General features: G+C 37.6%; 1 protein-coding gene across 1 annotated transcript in view; it reads left to right on the top strand.

Moving 5' to 3' along the window:
- Nucleotides 1-14353, top strand: part of LOC126162374 (nuclear pore complex protein Nup85) — a 139270-nt gene that overhangs the window by 56753 nt on the left and 68164 nt on the right. The window contains exons 5-7 of the mRNA XM_049918832.1: nt 3894-4153; nt 9912-10034; nt 10146-10361. Of these exons, the coding sequence (XP_049774789.1) occupies nt 3894-4153; nt 9912-10034; nt 10146-10361 (599 nt within the window). The remainder of the gene's footprint in view (nt 1-3893; nt 4154-9911; nt 10035-10145; nt 10362-14353) is intronic.

Genomic DNA, 14353 nt, shown 5'->3' with positions numbered 1-14353 from the left:
TGCGGTTCGAGGCATTCTTGAAGGTAATCTTTGGGGGAGAGTATCAGAAATTGCGGAACAGGTCAGAATAAGTGATAGGAGCTGTCAAGTGATCACCACAAATGACCTACAGTTCTGTAAATTGAGTTGCAGATGGGTCCCTTGCCATTTGACTGAAAATCTGAAGCATTAGAAGGTCTGTCAGAATCTTACAGCAAGCATTTTTGAGTCAGATTGTCACCTGTGATGAAACGTCGTTCCACCACTGCACTCCCAAATCCAAACAAGCCAGGAGAGGAGGGAGCCCCAGTGTAAGCAAAGACTCAACTGTCAGCAGGCAAGCTTCATTCAACTCCCCCCCCCTCCCCCCCCCCCCCCCCCCCTCTGAGCAGCAAGGCATTTTATTCATTGATTTTTTGCATGAGTAACATACAGTCAGTGCTGCATACTACTGCAAACTATTGAAGATGAGGGTTTACACACCATCCCAAAAGACGAGACCAGCCAATTTGACGGGTCATTTTCCTTCATGACAATACCAGGTCTAATTCTGCTGCTCTAACGATTTCCAAACTACAGGAAATGCACTGGACTGATCATGATCGCCCTCCTTAGAGCCCAGATCTGTCGCCCTTTGATTTTCAATTGTTTGGACTGCTTAAAGAAGCCCTAAGAGGGCATCAATTGGAAGATGATGAGGGCATGGAGAAGTTTGTGCTCAGTTGGCACCTGACGCAACCAGCTTCATTCTACAATGCTGCAATACAAAACCTTCCTTCTCACTGTGAAAAATGTACTTCTAAAGTGGGAAACTGTGTTGCAAAATACATTGTAACTGTCTTTTGTTTCTCAATAAACAATTTTCTGTAAATGAAATCCCATTTGTATTTGATTCACTCTTGTATATTTCTCTTTCTGCAACATTTGAACACTTTATCAGTGATAATCATATCTGTTTCCTGATACACAAGACATTTTCTGTTCCTTCCATCCAAATGGTGGAATGATATGCACCACACGAAACCAGTGTATTAAATAGTTGATCCAATATTTCATAAGTCTCTAGATTTCCTACAAGAACTCAACTCTCTTTCCTAGTATGCAGTTATTTTCCATCAGCACAGGCTCTTTGTTTTAACTTTCCTCTATCTGAATCTCAGTTTCTGAATAACATGTCAAATGGTTGACTTATTTAGCTCATAGAAGTCTTCTATTTTATTTGTAAATTTTGTCAGTGTGCCTGCTGCTTTTAAAAAAGATTTTCTCCATAGAAGCTGTGATTTTATTTTACTTAAGACTCCTTTTGTGAACTCGTGTTAAAAACTTCTATTGCCCGCAAGAGCTCATTTGTGGTGGTGCAAACCTTAAAGGTTCTTAGCATTCTCCTGAAATTTGTCTCACCATACATTCTCTGATGTGTGGATTTTCAGCATTTCTCTGTTCTGGCTGTGATATCGAACTCTATGTCCTATTCTTTTATAGCCTTAAAATAAGAATGCCCGCAAATCACAATGGACATCTCATAACCTCCAATTTTTCAGGTCTCTCAAAACTGCAAGGCAACAAACTGTCACAATTGTCTTACCTGAGTACATAAAAATTAATGGTAGCATGTTTCATACTTACCTGACAAGACACTGACATAAACATAGTAGCAATTAGAGGCACATTGCAGCACAGGTGCCAAACAGCATGGCAGCCATCTGCACATGGTGCTCAAGGGTGCAAAAGAAAAACAGTGCATGCATGATGTTAGTGCTCTACGTAGAATTATGTACATAAAAACAGAATTGTGATAATCTGTACATCATCTTTATTGTCACAGAATAATTATTCAGAAAGCAACTAAAATCAGCCAATAATGAGTGAAGGGTTATTTCTTTAAACTGTGTACAGGAAATAATTTATAGTACAGCCTCGACATCCATTGCTCTTCCAAGTTGACAGTTCTCAAACAGTTCCCAAAAATACACGGGTACATTGCGTCATTCCATCCAGAGCATAATACATACTAAATGAAAGAAATACTCTATATTACCAGATCTTGGATCAGTCAACATTACAGTATAGTGCCAAATGTTTTCCAATGCTTTCCAAAAACCTTGGAAGATTGAATTTACCCATTTGCTTATGTTTACGATCTCAAAACACTGTGCTTAACTTTTACACAAAAATCCTCAGTCTCACAGAAGTTTCAGTCCTATCCAAAAACCTCACCGTTGGCACTGCACACAAATTTAAACATACGAGACTAGTAAAAGATCTACTCTCTCCTCCACCCAATTCCTACAATGGAAACCCTTCTTTGCCATCAATCCCTACAAGCGAAGCCAACATAATCCCAACATTTAACCCCGCCTCTTCCAGTTCGTACACCATCCAGCCATGATCCTCCTCTCTTGCACCTAATCATCCCGGCGCCTTCCAAGAATTCCTTACCTACAGGTTGGCCTCACCATCCTTCCCGAAGTCCCTTCCCTAGACCTAGTCCGCAAACAGGTTTCTAGTGACATGTGACATATTCCCCCACCCCCCCCCCCTCCGTCCAACCCACAACCCCCAAGAAACACTACAAAGACATGGCCCCTTCATCACCCAGTACTATGCTGGACTGGAAAAATTGATCCATGTCCTTTGTCAAAGCTGTGATTGTCCACCACTATGCCTTAAATGAAAGACATCACACCCAAGATCCTTCCCCCCCTCCTAAAGTGATGATCCATGCCCACCCAACCTCTTAAACATCCTAGTCCATCCCTATGCCATTCCCAACCTCATCTGTTTGCCATAGGGATCATATCCCTGTGGATGACCCAAGTGTGAGACCTGCCCAAATTTGAGGCATGCCCAGTCACAGGCTTATCCTACCCCATCAGAGGCCAGGCCACGTGTGAAATCAGCCGTGTCATATACCAGCTCTGTTCAGTCATTGCACTGCCTTTTATATTGGTGTGACTACCAACCAACTGCTCACCAGGGAGAATGGTCTCCTCCAGACTGTGACCAAGAGCAAAGGTGACCATCCTGTGGCACAATGTGCAGGTGAACATAACATGCTGGATTTCAATAGCTGTTTCATAGTCCAGCCCATCTGGACCTTCCCCTCAACTACCAACTTTCTGAACTGCGCAGATGGAAGTTACCGTTACATCACATTCCCTTTGCCAATGCACCCATCAGTGTTTTCCCCTCCCTGCTCTTCTTCTTTTCCACTAAACCCCCCCCCCCCCCCCACCTTCCTCAATAGCCTCCTGATGCTGTACTCGTCAGCCTTGTCCTGCCACTTTCTAGTCCCTACGTGCTCCGTCAAACAACATTTTTCCTCCACCCATACCATGCTCTCCCACCACACTCAAGACTGCTGCTTTTGTTTAATGTAATGGTTGCAATCTGGCCAGAGGTAGCAGTTTTGTGTGTGTGTGTGTGTGTGTGTGTGTGTGTGTGTGTGTGTGTGTGTGTTTTTTTTGGTTTTTCTGTATGTTGCATTTGATTTCCACACCAAGTTGATTGGGGTAGGATTGGGCAGTGTGTTTTGATCCATTCATAGTCTTATCATTGGAACTTCACAGTTTTTACTAAAAGAGTTTTTGCCAAGATCTGCCTAGGAAAGGTTTTTTTAGGTGTCACAAAGACAACACTTCCCAGATAAATGGCAGACTTTTGTAGGTAGGTATTTATGAAAGTGTATTGATAACATTCTTATAGTTTTTTCAGTAACCTAACAGTTAATAATAGTGACAGCAATGCAAAACTATCTACACTAACACAAGCATATAAGGTGTAAGTTTAGGCATGGGATATTTTATAGGGAATCTGTATTCAAAATGTGTAATTGTATTTTGTAAAGCATTCGTTAATATTAACATGTGTCTCTCTTGCTTTAAAAAAAATTACGAATTTCCTTACCCTTGAAGGCGATGCTGTGCTGCCCCATCTGCTAGAATGGGTGCGTTTCCATTACTTTCACTATGAGCGGCAAGCTGCAGCGATGATCACTACCAGTGGCTGTAGCAGCCCAGCAGAAACACAGGCAAAATATTGGGAAACCTTGACGGGCCTCGTGCTGCAAGGTCGCACTGATGCGGCTCGTGCTGTGCTGAAGCTTCACTCAGCTGCCAATGGAGACGCCATTTGTGCAGCAGATGCATTATTCCAAACGATGCCAGTGTACTCAGTGAGTAATAGTGTCCACCATTTCCATTTAGAATTGAAAACTGTCAGTCTTTTTGCCCTCTTGTATGATTATCTGTGCTATTTTCATGAAACTGCTGTGACCTTCCCACCTAATATGAATTCAGTTCCATAGTATGGGAGGTATTAATTATTTGCACATTTCCTAATGGCGATTTATGGTACGTACAAACTTAAGGGACAAGTGTTAAAAATGGTATTTGATATAGGATTCTTAAATAGACAGTAAATGCAGTGAATCTTGTAATGTACAGTGGATATGATAAATTAAGGAAAACCACAGACTGTGAAAACTCAGGGAAGTATAAATCAGTTAATGTGAAAGTTAGGTGTGCACTGTTTTGAAACTTCATGGCAGATGTAGACTGTGTACTTGACCAGGACTCGAAACTCATAACTTGGCCCTTTCCTGGTCCTGTTACATATGTAGGAAAGCTTCTGTAAATGTTTGAAAGTAGAAGAGAGATATTGGCATAAGTAGAGCTGTGAAGGAAAGCCAAAAGTCATACCTGGATATCATGCAAAGTCAAAATTCTTGTTTCTGGTCCCAGTCCAGCACATGCTTTTAATTTACCATGAAATTTATGTATTGTTGCTCTCTGTGCATAGTCATCTTCATATTTGAGAGCAGAATGTAAATTGATGTTCTCGGAGTGACGGAAGACACTTCCTACACACTCTGTGAGAATAACCGGCAGATAGGAAGAAGCTCAAAGACAGACGTGTCGGTTAGATATTCATCCTTCTTTTATTCCTATGCTGTGGTGAAAATTTCTAACAGTAGCTTCAGCATCCAAAATTTTTAACCAGAGCAGCAGTGATCAGTGTGTTCATAGGATAACTTCAGGTGTGACATGAGGAAGCGTAGGGGGCATGTGACCATTGTGTAAACCTGAATCTTTTTCCACTGCTTCAATAATTCTTCACTTCCCTGTTCAGAATTGATTTATTGGCGTATTCTGGGCTCTGACCATCATAAGAAATATAAAAAATATGAAAGTCTTCACTCTGAGTACTCTGTATGAAGACTTTATTACTTTATTCTTACTCTGTATAGAGACAATTATTTTTGATATTTCTGCTGATGGGCAGAGCCCAAAATGTGTCAAAAAATCACTTTTAACCAACAAAGAGAAAAATTATTTTAGTAAGCTGTTCAGCAATGGAAAAGATTAGTTTTCATAGCATAAAACCACTACCCCTTAACAACAAAGGTGTTAGCTTGCAGCACATCTGGAAGACTTATGAAAGTGCTATGTATGGTTCATCATGCATAGCAGAGTGGGATGTTTTTACTAAAATAGACAAAATGTGTTAACATGGGCAGTTCTTCAAAATCACTTCAGAGCTCTGTTTTACTACAATATTAATACACATATACATGTTCATATAGTAACAGCATTATTCTATTTAATGATATTGGTCCAGTATAGAAATGCTTTAGGTTATTTTCATGTGTTAAAAATATGTCTCAGATTGTTGTTATTCTGATTGATTGAACCATTTAAATGGCATATCTGGTCAATATTCTCACAAAATATGTGTTATTTTTATGTAGATAAAGCTTAAAAATCATTACATATCAAGATTTGGTCACATGATCAAAAACATTCTGTTGCTGGCTGATGCTCTGGTGATGTCATAGCTTAGAAGTAAAGATGAAGCTACACATGTTACAGGAGTGTTGGTCAAAGTTACTATGTTTTTATGTAGTTTTTCTGCAAACACTGTTTAGTGATGGAAAATGCAACTACAATTTTTAAGTAACAATAGAAAGGAATTTTGTAAATGATTATAATGGAAACCTAGTGAAAGTTGATGCATTAATGCTCCACTCATTTAGAACGGCGATATGTGCAACAACAGACATTCTTTTCCCTGCTCTCTGCAACATCTTTAAACTCGCTCAAAACTAATTCTTAGGTTTAAATGTAGATAAAAAAAAATTGAGCTGGCAGGCACACATTGAATAACTAGCAAACAAACTGAGCAGCTTTGCATTTGCAATGCAAATATTATCAACTACAACTGACATGGACAAGCAAAAAGTAGCATATACAAGCTACTTTGAATCCAATCTTAGGTATGGTATTGTTTTTTGGGGTAACTCAACAAATGTTGTGCGGATACTAAAAATACAGAGAGAAAATCATTTGAAATATGTGCACTGCAAATCACAAAGAAACATGTCGATCATCAGTTAGAAAACTGAAAATATTAACTCTGCCATCCTTAGACATATGTGAGATTGTTATGTTTTTGTACACCAGACATGAATTATTTGAGGGAAACCATAATGTCCATTCACATGATACTAGAAACAAAGAAAATTTTATGCTCCCCACCCCTGTATGCCCAGGGACCTCAATACATGGGAATGAAAATTCGTAAAAATTAAAAGGGAACAAGTTGATGCAGATGAATTTAGTTTCACTTAAAAGAAAGCTATTTGAGGTACTGACACTGAAGTTTTATTACTCAGTGAATGAATTCATGCAGGACAAACTGGAAATTTGAGCTGGCTACATTGTGTTACATATTCCAAGAAATATCCTTATAGTGTTATTATTTATTATAGTGCTATTATTTATTAATGTAAAAATCATTGTAACTGTATTATAAATTTTTGACATGTTTCCTGTACGCAAACCAAATGGATTACGAATGTATGCCATGAGATGAATAAAACACAATTCAATATTCTCTAAGGAATTGTAGAACATTTGTAAATGAGACTGTATATTGTAACTAGATTGTCAACTGTCATGACCATGAGCTGTGACCAAAAGCCCAATAAAATTATTCTTGGCAAACCTTAGTGCTGATTTCATTTCTGGAAGACACTTGGCAGAGACAGTGGACCAAAAAGGCACTCAGCGGTGCAGTGGATAGCACAGTTGGACTGAAAGTAAAGAGGTCACGTGTTCAGTCACTGAAAGGTCATATAGTTTTAAAAGTTTTACATGAAATACGAGAATAGCATTAGCAAGAACTGATTGTAGTAATTGTTCGATAGTGGGTTTTTTTATATACATATATTCACATTAATCTTAGACTGAGAAATGGACAATGAAAAATACATTTATTTTGTTAACAAGCAATTCACTTTTTTTGGGAAGCACTGCTAGTAGTGAAGGTACCACAATGCTGCCACAGTACAACGAGGTGTAGCACGAAGAGGTTTTCTGCTTGGAGATATATAAAGCATGTATAACAAGCAGGCAACGTAAAATGTAAGTGCTGTGATGTTTGTGAGTATAAACTAAATTAGTTTCAAAAGCAGACTTAATTCATCTTTATGTAAGATGATGAAACTTCAAAAGTTTATGTATTAAGGATCCTAGCCGGACAGTAGGAAGATAAAAAGAACATTGTTTCTAATAAAGTAAAAAGTGTGTGGCCACATTCACTAGAAACATCTTTTTGAACGCAAGGTGTGTGAACAGTTATTGCAAGTATAAGCTCATTTAAACAGCAAGGAACACACAGGAATATTCTGTTTCTGATCAGTGTGGTTAAGTTTTGCAATTGTGATTTGGTTTTAATATGAGAGGGCTGTCAAGTCATTTTACAAATAAATTAAAATATACTTTTGGATTGGATTCAAAACAGCGAGATATGAACATCATCGTCTAAAATTCAACAATGTACAGCTCTAACAAATAAGCTACCAAGCACTTTTGATAGATTTGGCCAAAATGACAATTTTCACTGGGACTTTAATTATGTTGCACGATGCTGTCCTCCCTTATATCAGTGGGAGAGCATATCTTGGAGGTAAATTAATCTCAACTTCACAGTGCAACACTTTTTTAATTAAGTTCGTGAACTTGTGCAGTGCACCCACATTTTACGCATCTTCTCATTCTCTGGAACTCTCAAAAAGTGACTTTTCAGGAGCTTTTATAGGTGTATTTGTACAGTATGGTAGTACACACATCATTCGTAACCCATTTTCCAAAACATAAATTCCAAAACAAGACATCACTGTCAATGAGCTTTATGACAGCAGGAGCAGCGAACTAGCCAGTGAGGTCACAGGCACTGTGTAGCTCGAATGGAGCTCTTTAGCGGGCTTTCAGATTATTCGAATTTGATTACTGTTTTTATAAAAGAATACCGAAATTCAGGAGGAAAAAAGCATTTTTAGAAGTGTAAAGTGACATAATTAATCTTTTAAGACAATTTCCAGAAAACAGTCAAATGGTCTCTTGTATGTGATTTAAATCAGTCTCTTTCTCTAAATTCATAAGCTTCAGGGCAGTACTTTGACATACTTTGGCATGTGCCTCTGGCTGACACACACTGCCTTGTTAACCAGATACCTTAAAGAGCAAACTGACAGACAGATGAATAATGTGTGCAGGGTGGCAGTATTCCACATGGAAATGTGAATGGGTGGGCTTATATGGATGAAATTCAATATGCTTTATGTGCACATTTATGTTGATGCAAGTGGCACAAATTTCACCTTGTGCTCGACAGCACATAATTTGTGTCCTGGATTAATTTCTACAACAGCAGTCATTACGCTGTGTAAAATGGTAAGCTTTGTCCCACAACCTGAATTCCGTAGAGCATGTGTTGGATGCTCTCAAAGCTACCTGTAGCCCTCTTCCCAAAACCATTACATTGCTGAGATCAGCTTTTCAAAAATAATGGTGTTACATGTTGTGTTGAGATCATACATTATATTTTCATAATATTCAAAAAAAATTTTGTGATAAGAATAGTTTAAACTCAATATTATAGTCAATGCACCCTTGAAAACTTCCAGTTGCATAGGCACTAGTTAAGATTGTAAGAAGGTGAATGTCAGTCACCATTATTACACAGTAGAACCTAGTTTCACTCGAAGTTTACTGGGAAGTGATGTTGAAATGTGTTTTTGTCCAAGACATTTGTCGACTATAAAGTTTCAATGTCTCACCAAGTTTTACGGGAGTAAAATGTGAGAATCTTACACACAGAAAAGGTGACATATTTGGAAATAAACAGCCAGATATGTGTGACGAGTAAGAATATAAATGTCATTGCTGCACGTTCCACTCACAGCAATTTAATCTTTCACGTTTTAATCAGATTGAAGTCACAAAATGAAACAAAATCACTCCTGAGAGAGAGAGAGAGAGAGAGAGAGAGAGAGAGAGAGAGGATTCTTCTACTGCGGAACATACTTCTATTACATTAGTCAGAAAGTCTCAGAATCTGTTATAAATGTGAAGGTGTACGTGAAAATATTTTAATAGAGCAGGACATGGACCTTCTTCTTCTGCTTTGTAACTTCACATTCTAACCAGTACACTGTGGTGATCTCACACAAGTTTTCAACTGGTGTTTAATTATGGCAAACTGTACCAAGAGTAACTTGTTTGTGAAAAATCGTCAGTGCACCATTGCCTTGAAATGGTGTACTATCATAACATGTAAGTTGTTATGCAAACAACAAAAATAAGATGAAATCCAGTATGGCATTTAAAAGTTCATTTCTCAGCTGCTCTGGAGTTTTACAGAAGGCACGTCATTGTGGTTTCACTTTACAGTAAACTTCCAGTGGCACTAGCTTCTCCCTTATTGCATTCATAATAATGAGCACTGAAAAAATTAATGTAAGTTAAGGATATTCTTGTGCACATATACATTAGCCATAGATGAGAATAAATAAATGTAGAAAAGTTGGGAGCAAGGGGAAGGGAAGAGAGGAAACTGACTTGACAGAAATTTCTCCACTGTTGTTACAGGCTTATGGTGGACTATCTGTAACAGAATTTAATATGACATGGAAATTCTGGCAAAATGAACTGAAATCCAAAATTGAGTCGGGAATATTTGCTTCTAAACCAGAACTGGAACTTCTAATGCAGGTACAAAACTGTGTAGTATATTTGCCATATTGTATGTTTCAGACTTCATGAATTACGTATGTGATGCAGTTAAGTAACTATTTCATGTAATTAATATATTACTTTTTGTAGGTGATGGCTGGGGAACCAGATGCTTTTGCAAAAGTACGGTCGCAGTGTGGTACCTGGTATCAGTATATGGTTGCCTGGTTGCTGTATACAGAACCTACTGTAAAAACATTTGATCTTTCTTTCCATGCTTCGAAATGTATGACAGCATTTGGTCAGTCAGAACTCAGAGAAGTTGATCTGGTGCTTCTTGCTATTTTGGAATGTAATGTGAACCAAGTAGGTACATACAAGTGCCCTATGATGCTGTGCATTACATATAGTTAATATATGCATCTGGTTGTTGTTTCTTTTCAACGCCTCTTTATTGTTGTTTATATTTCTAGTTTATATATTTTATGTTGCAGTCCAACATATCTATTGTCAACATTTAGTGGATGATTACTGTTGTTGTTGTTTACTTCAAAACTTACAATATAATGAAAAGGAGAGTTGCTGGTCCCTGTATAGTGGAGATGCTGATTTGCAGATAGGCACAAGAAAGACACTCAGAACATGAGCTTTTGGCCAACAAGGCCTTCATTGACCTTCTCTGATTAAGGCCTTGTTGGTCGAAAGCTCACATTCTGACAGTCTTTTTATTGTGCTATCTGCAATTCAGCATCTCCGCTATGTAGTGAATAGTAGCCATTACATTCTGTCCTGGATTTTCCAATGTCTGATTTTGCCTATTTCATATGTTGGATGAAATGAAAATAAAAAATAAATATTCAGGTGGGTAGTCAATGTCTTCATCATTATGAGTCATCTTTAATAGCCATATAGCTGACAAGAACATATTGCTTAAACATTAGTTGAGAATAGTTTGTGGAAATCTTGATGTCACAGACCCAGTGGGTATATCAAATGGGTTATTAGATCTCAATTCACTTAGGCCTCGCTGCTTGACTATCTTGGATTTTGTTGAAATTTTCTGTGAACCTTCACACGTCACCAACAAACATTGATAAAGCTTAAGATTTGTTACAGCCATACTGGCTGAGATATAGTCACTTGTTTGTACCCATGTGCAACTTTGTGCAGAGCAAGCATGGATTTCTGGTGACTTTGAGCTGTTATATCTCAGGCAATTTGATTATCCAACATGGGCTACAGTACTAAATAATTTGGACCAAAGTTGGGCTTGAAAAAATGTAAACTTCAAATTTTTATGTCTCAGAGTAAATGCATGCTTAACATGAAACACACATCTCAGTAGCTCAACTTTTTCGGTTCTGATGTGAATAATAATGAAAAGAATTTTTTATTTGGCTAGATAATTTTAGACAAAATACATGAAAAAATATAAACTCGGAAAATTTCGAGGTTTGGTTCTTATATCTCATGTATTAAAGGTATGACGAACGTAAAACTTGGCATATAGTACAAGGGTGGTTTGAAAAGTTCTCGGAGCAGAAGAGAAAACAAGTACTTACATCATTGAAACTTTTTTTTATTTTTCAATGTAGTCTCCTTGTAGATTAGTGCACTTGACCCAACTATGTTCCAGTGCCTTCATCCCATCTCGAAAATGAGTTTCCTCCAGGCCTGCAAAATAGTTGTCAACTTCAGCTATCAATTCTTTGTTTGAAGTGAAACTTTGTTCATCAAGCAAATTTTTCAGTTTTGGAAAGAGATGGAAGTCTGACAGAGCGATATCAGGTGGATAAGGCGGGTGTGACAATGATTCATACCTTAGTTCATGTAATTTTGCCATGGCGATGACACATGCATGTGGGCGCGGATTGTCTTGATGGAAGACGACTTTCTTCGTTGCTAAACCTGGCCTTTTCTCACATATCTTTTGTTGCAATTTGTCCAGTAATTGTTTGCCCAGTGGCGAGATAATCTACAGACAGGCTCCCCTTCATATCCGAGAACACTGATGCTGTGATCTTTCCCGCTGAAGGAATTGTCTTTGCTTTCTTTGGTGGTGGAGAATCAGCATGTTTCCATTGCTTTGACTGTTGTTTCGTCTCTGGGGTATAGTAGGGCACCCAAGTTTCGTCTGTGGTCACAAACCAGTCCAAAAAATCTCCCTCGTTTCTCCTAAGACGAGCCAAAAATTATTCCAATATGTCCATTCTCATGCGTTTTTGATCCAGCATCAAGAGTCGCAGCACCCATTTTGCAGATAATTTTTTCCTTTCTAATTCTTCAGTTAAAATGTGATATACCCTTTCAGGTGACACCTGGAAAGAGTGAGCAATTTCATGCACTTTCAATCAGCAATCCTCCATGACCATTTTGTGCGCTTTTGCAATGATTTCTGGAGTAGGGACACATCTTGGCCCACCACTGCGCAGATCATCATCTAAGCTCTCCCGACCAAATTTAAATTCATTTGTCCATTTGGCAACAGTTGAATATAAAGGAGCAGAGTCCCCCAGTGTATTCTGGAAATTGGCATGAATATCCTTTGCTTTCATACCTTTTTTATGGAGTACTTAATCACATCTCAATCTCCCCCCTCCCGATCTTTGCAGATCACTACGTGGTGTAATGGTCGCCTGGTCGTAGATATTGCTAATTGCTATAATCGCACTATTTCACTCCCATTTACGGAGCTTGTTAGCACTTGATGTTAGGTTGGCGCCATTACAATGCATTGTAGTAATCACTGCTGCTTGCTGGACCGCTGCTGTGTCTCGATGTTGATGCTGGCTCTAAATCTGGTTGTCTAGGGTTAAAAACATGAGGTCCCGTGTTTTTTATGTGCTTTTGATGATAAAGAATGAATGAAACCAACAAATATGTAAACTTCAAATATTTATTTCTCTGGTGGCCATCTTAATTCCACTGTCCACCAAAGACTGACACAACACAACTTCCTTTACATGTTCTTTGCATTGTTTATCCACCTCAAACAATAACACACAAACACTCTGTACCAAAGTGACATTCCGACTGCCTCTCGACCCTTCTTGCTGCTCGTATTTATAACATTGTCAAAGAACTACTAAAAAGAGATATAGTTTACAAGTCACATGTACATCTGTTATCATAATTTGTGCAGAAAAGTTATTAATTTGCATCGAGTGACATAATTTGACAAAATGACAGACAGATTTGTTGACTTGACAGAATAATTCATTGTTACAAAAAGTCCGTTTTTTAGAAGTTTGTCAATTGACTTCTCTAATTTGCATAAATAAGTAATTAACATGAATTATTAAGAAATACATTGGTTTTCGTCTAAAACAGGATTGATTTCGTGAATACTAAGTGAAACCGCTCCTAGTGAACAAATAGGTTTCACTGGGTGATTTTTATTTAAGGAGATCCAAAATACCTAAGTTGTACACTATTTTTCGTACTTCATATTAATTATTTAAGATGAACTGTGTTTCTACATGATGACATTTGCGTATCAGTGATCAAGTGATATTAACTTTTGTGTGGGTTAGTTATTCAGTATAATTTAATGGGTTGACTGTTTATGGAGACATGTTACGCAATCATAGTTAACATCCACAATAACTTTTCTATAATCATAAATACTCGTTAAACTGGTTGAATTTGGAGGGTATCGCATACTTCGGTACAGTAAAGCCTTTAATATGTTCCGTTACAACACCCCCCTCGGGTAATATCATTTACAGAATGTTAATGATATTAGCCGACTAGGACAAATGTGTCAAATTGTTAAAATTTGGAAAAGTACTACTTTAATAATTTTTTTTTTGTTTGTTTTACTATGCGTAATGTTTATGTATGCAATGACTGTTACACCGTTTCAAAATGACTTTTTCCTGCAAATATTTTAGTTGTGTTGTTTCAAATGCACTTTGTGTTATGTCATTCAGTATGACAGCATAATAAAAATAATTAGTAATATATGAAAGTAAAAAACATGTTAATCTTTGCTCCCAGTGAGCCACATGGAAAATGATTAAAAACAGACACAAATATATCACATGCGATTTTAAGATATATCAAAAATATATGTAAATTATTTCAAAGTCAGTTCTCATTGAGTCACAGATTAATCAAGATAATAGAAGGAACATAAATATATTACATAGATGGACAGGTCATATGTCCATAGGAAAATATTGCAACTGTCTGCTCTTTTTGAGCCACATAAAAGAAATGAAAACAAAGAACATAAATATAAGTATGGGCATGATATATAAACACAAACACTAGAGAAGTCACATGTATGAATATAATATGCACTTGCAAAAAAAGGAAATATTAAAAAAACTTGTCTCCCATTGAGACGCATAGTC

The sequence above is a fragment of the Schistocerca cancellata genome, chromosome 2 (assembly GCF_023864275.1).
Source record: "Schistocerca cancellata isolate TAMUIC-IGC-003103 chromosome 2, iqSchCanc2.1, whole genome shotgun sequence".
Taxonomy (NCBI): Eukaryota; Metazoa; Arthropoda; class Insecta; order Orthoptera; family Acrididae; genus Schistocerca; species Schistocerca cancellata.
Note: the sequence above shows the minus strand (reverse complement) of the source record. Positions and strands in the feature narration are given on the sequence as shown.